The sequence below is a fragment of the Cyprinodon variegatus genome, unplaced genomic scaffold (assembly GCF_000732505.1).
Source record: "Cyprinodon variegatus isolate N-32 unplaced genomic scaffold, C_variegatus-1.0 Scaffold777, whole genome shotgun sequence".
NCBI classification, from domain to species: Eukaryota; Metazoa; Chordata; class Actinopteri; order Cyprinodontiformes; family Cyprinodontidae; genus Cyprinodon; species Cyprinodon variegatus.
In genome coordinates this window covers 10,336-13,514 of record NW_015151230.1, presented here as the reverse complement: position 1 = coordinate 13,514, position 3,179 = coordinate 10,336, and the positions used below count along the sequence as shown (strand labels likewise).

At 38.9% G+C, this 3,179-nt stretch overlaps 1 protein-coding gene across 1 annotated transcript in view; it reads right to left on the bottom strand.

Moving 5' to 3' along the window:
• Positions 1-1,822: 1,822 nt before the first annotated feature.
• The window catches only part of LOC107098441 (CD209 antigen-like protein E), a 4,876-nt gene continuing 3,519 nt past the window's right edge, over positions 1,823-3,179 (bottom strand). Inside the window, exons 3-4 of the mRNA XM_015396140.1 lie at positions 2,802-2,926; positions 1,823-2,711 (exon numbers count right to left, since the gene is read on the bottom strand). Coding sequence (XP_015251626.1) covers positions 2,531-2,711; positions 2,802-2,926 — 306 coding nt within the window. The 3' untranslated portion in view covers positions 1,823-2,530. The remainder of the gene's footprint in view (positions 2,712-2,801; positions 2,927-3,179) is intronic.

The window sequence follows — 3,179 nt, the reverse complement described above, 5'->3', positions numbered from 1 at the left end:
GGTTCCTGGCTCCTACATCCTCAATCCGTCTCTGATAGAGGATTATGAGCGCTCCCTCCCGTCGACTTCTTCTGGACCGCCAAGAGGCGGTCGTTGAGAGGGGGGTACTGTTGGGATCTGGAGCTGTACCACCTTCCTCCAGCAGAGTGCGCCGTGGGTCCTCCTGAGCTGAGCCTCCAACACACCTGTGGCGCATCTCATCATCAGAGGATCCTCCAGTATATAACCTGCCTTCAGACCTTGCCTCAACGCTGCAGTGTTGATCTAGTTTGGTTAGCAGCCTGAGCCTAGTAAACCTGAGAATCTTTCCCTGAGCTAACTGAACTGTCATCCCTGCAGACTTTCAATAAACCTTGTTAAACTTTTCATCAGCCTCCTTTTGTGTTCTGCATGTTGGGTTTACTCTGTAACCAATCATGACACAAAGTTTATCTGGAATAATTTGGGATCTGATCAAATTAGCTTTTCACTAATTTTAAAGAAATTGGAATGTTTTCAGACCAATTCACAATGCAAATCCATGAGGTGAATAAAACAGTATTTGGCCAAATAATATTTTATTAAATGATTTGCTTAATCAAGAACCAATAACCTTTAGTTAAATGATTCTTTAACCTCCTTGAAATAGCTAGCAGCGAATGGACAGTAGAATTCCACTAAATGACTCTTGGTCATACTTGGTAATGAAAATGTAATGAGCATTTGAGGAACACATGAACACTAATGTTATATCAGTGTTTAAACCCTTAGTGAATAAAGCTTGTCCAAACTTTAGCAACAGCTCAATACATATTCCTGTAGCACAGCGCAGCATGCAGTCCATTCTTTAGCATCAATTAGCGTTGTCTTTACTCAGCCGTAAACACACGATATGATTAGCATCATCAAAAGACACATTGCTTGTTCTGTCCCTAATCATGCCAGACCTGCAAACCTTTTCCATGTCCATTTGGAAAGCTTGAGTTTGATCCAGTTTTGCAGCTCTGCAGTCAGGGGCTCTTTGTCTCAGTCTCACAGCAGGGGTCCCCTCAGTCTCACACCCAGGGCATGGTTCTCGTCCAGTTTGGCTCTAAAAGTTCTGAAACTCCAGAGAAATGTGTTGCTCTGCTCCTCATCTATACGTTAACAGCTGCAAACCAGCTAGCTAACAGCTGTTTCTGTGCACAACACGCTCATGTGCTCTTTCAACTGTAATAACAGTCAACACACAACATTTTCCCCCTCACTTATAAAACTGTGAAATCGGGGACATTTCCGGGAACAGGTGGTCCAAAGCAGAGACTGTCCCAAGAAATCGAGGACGTCTGGTCACCGTAGTTATAACTGAATGTAAAAATCATTTAATATGATGGTGCTGTTAGTAGGAATTATATGTGTTGTGTTTCCAATCTTAAAAAATATGCAAAACCAATTTTCCTCTAAAATTAATAAATTCCCGACCCCCCAATCACAGGATAGCACTCATGCATGTGATGGTGTTGTTTTTCCAGAAAAAAAGAGGAATGAACGGGTATGTCTGTGTTTATCAGTGGTAAGTGTGTTATTTATTCATGTTTTTTACATAAATAGCTTCTCGCTGTATAAGACCCCAAAGAGAAGCAGGTAGTCAGTGGTAGACAAAGCACTCCACAGTAGTACTTGAGTAAAAGTATTAATACTTGGTCAAATCCTACTCAATTACAAGTAAAGGTTACTCGATCAAATATCTACTCATGTTAAAGTATTGAAGTACTCACTTCTGAAAATACCCCAAAAGTTAGTCAAGTAAAGATACTCAAAAAAGCACAGTAATCAAGTAAATGTATTTTATTACTTTCCACCACTGCATGTAATAGAAGCTCCACCATGTACTGTGTGTTAGTTTGAGTGGAGGATTGAAGAGGACCCAAATACAGTAAAAGGTGTGGACATAAGGATCAAGAAGGAATCTAAGAGAAGGAGACTGAAATAAGAGGGCAACAGAGGGTAAACAAGACATACGTAAGAACTGAAATAACCAAAAACAACTCGAATAATACAAAATGGAATTAAAAGCAATCAAAACTCAAAAAGAAAACTTAAACAGAACCAAATCCATGACACTGTAGGCTAAAATTCTGAACAGCAGGAAAAATTACTATAAAGCGGAAAAAACTCTTTACATTGAACTGTTGTACATTGAACACCGAGCTGATAAGGACAACTGACAATGGTCAAAGCAGTGAGTTGTGAGGACACACAGTGCATTTATTTAATTTATTTTAGTCGTGAGAACAAATGAGAATATAATATAGTATAATGATGCGAAGTTGATGATATAAACCTACGTGATACAAGTTAAATAATTACAGTGAAAAAAAATTACAAAACCTTTATTAATTTTCATATCTTTTATAGGAGTTCTGCAGATGTAGCAAATAAAAATATGGCAAAGATCTGTTAAAATCAGAGTATTTTTCTGTTAACATGTTTGTTGACAAACTTAGTTTAAATTTTTCTTTATAAAATGTGTTTCTTTTCAGAGATCAAAGGCTGTTTTCTGGACTAAACTTCACAAACAAAAACACAGCTGAGTCTCTGCTATTTTCTCACAAATACTTCTTAGACTCTGTTTACAATATCCATCAAACCACTTGATAGAGTTTCCTTCCTTTATTGCTCTCACACAGTCCACCTCTGAGTCTGGTCCTCCACCCTGACCATCAGGCTCGTTGTTTCCCCAAAAACTCAAACTAAGAGATGAAGAACAGAAAAACAGAGTTCAGTAAACCTGAGTGACTTAAACCTTTAAAACGAACCAAATGTTCTGAGAGCAATCAGACCTTTCCTTCAGTGGAGATCCGTCCACCCAAACCCAGCTGCCTTCTTTCTCTGAGTCCGTCAGTCCGATCCAGAACCAATCTTTATCATTTATCATGTTCTCTTTCACTTTCCTCTCCAGTAACATCTGAGTGGAAGATAATGGAGATAACTGAAGAGACTTTTCTGAGCTGAGATGGTGTTACGTCCCGCCAAGGACACAACATATTTGAGGACACGGGACAACAAATGAGGGTTCAAAAATTATTTTTATTTATCACTTCTCTTCAATTAGTTCTTCTTGGTCAGCTTCTTCTGATGTTCTGTGAAGGGAAGAGTAAGGAAAAAGGCCCTCAAATCCCGTGCCCCAAAAGTAAAAAAAAAACCCAAAGTAACAACAT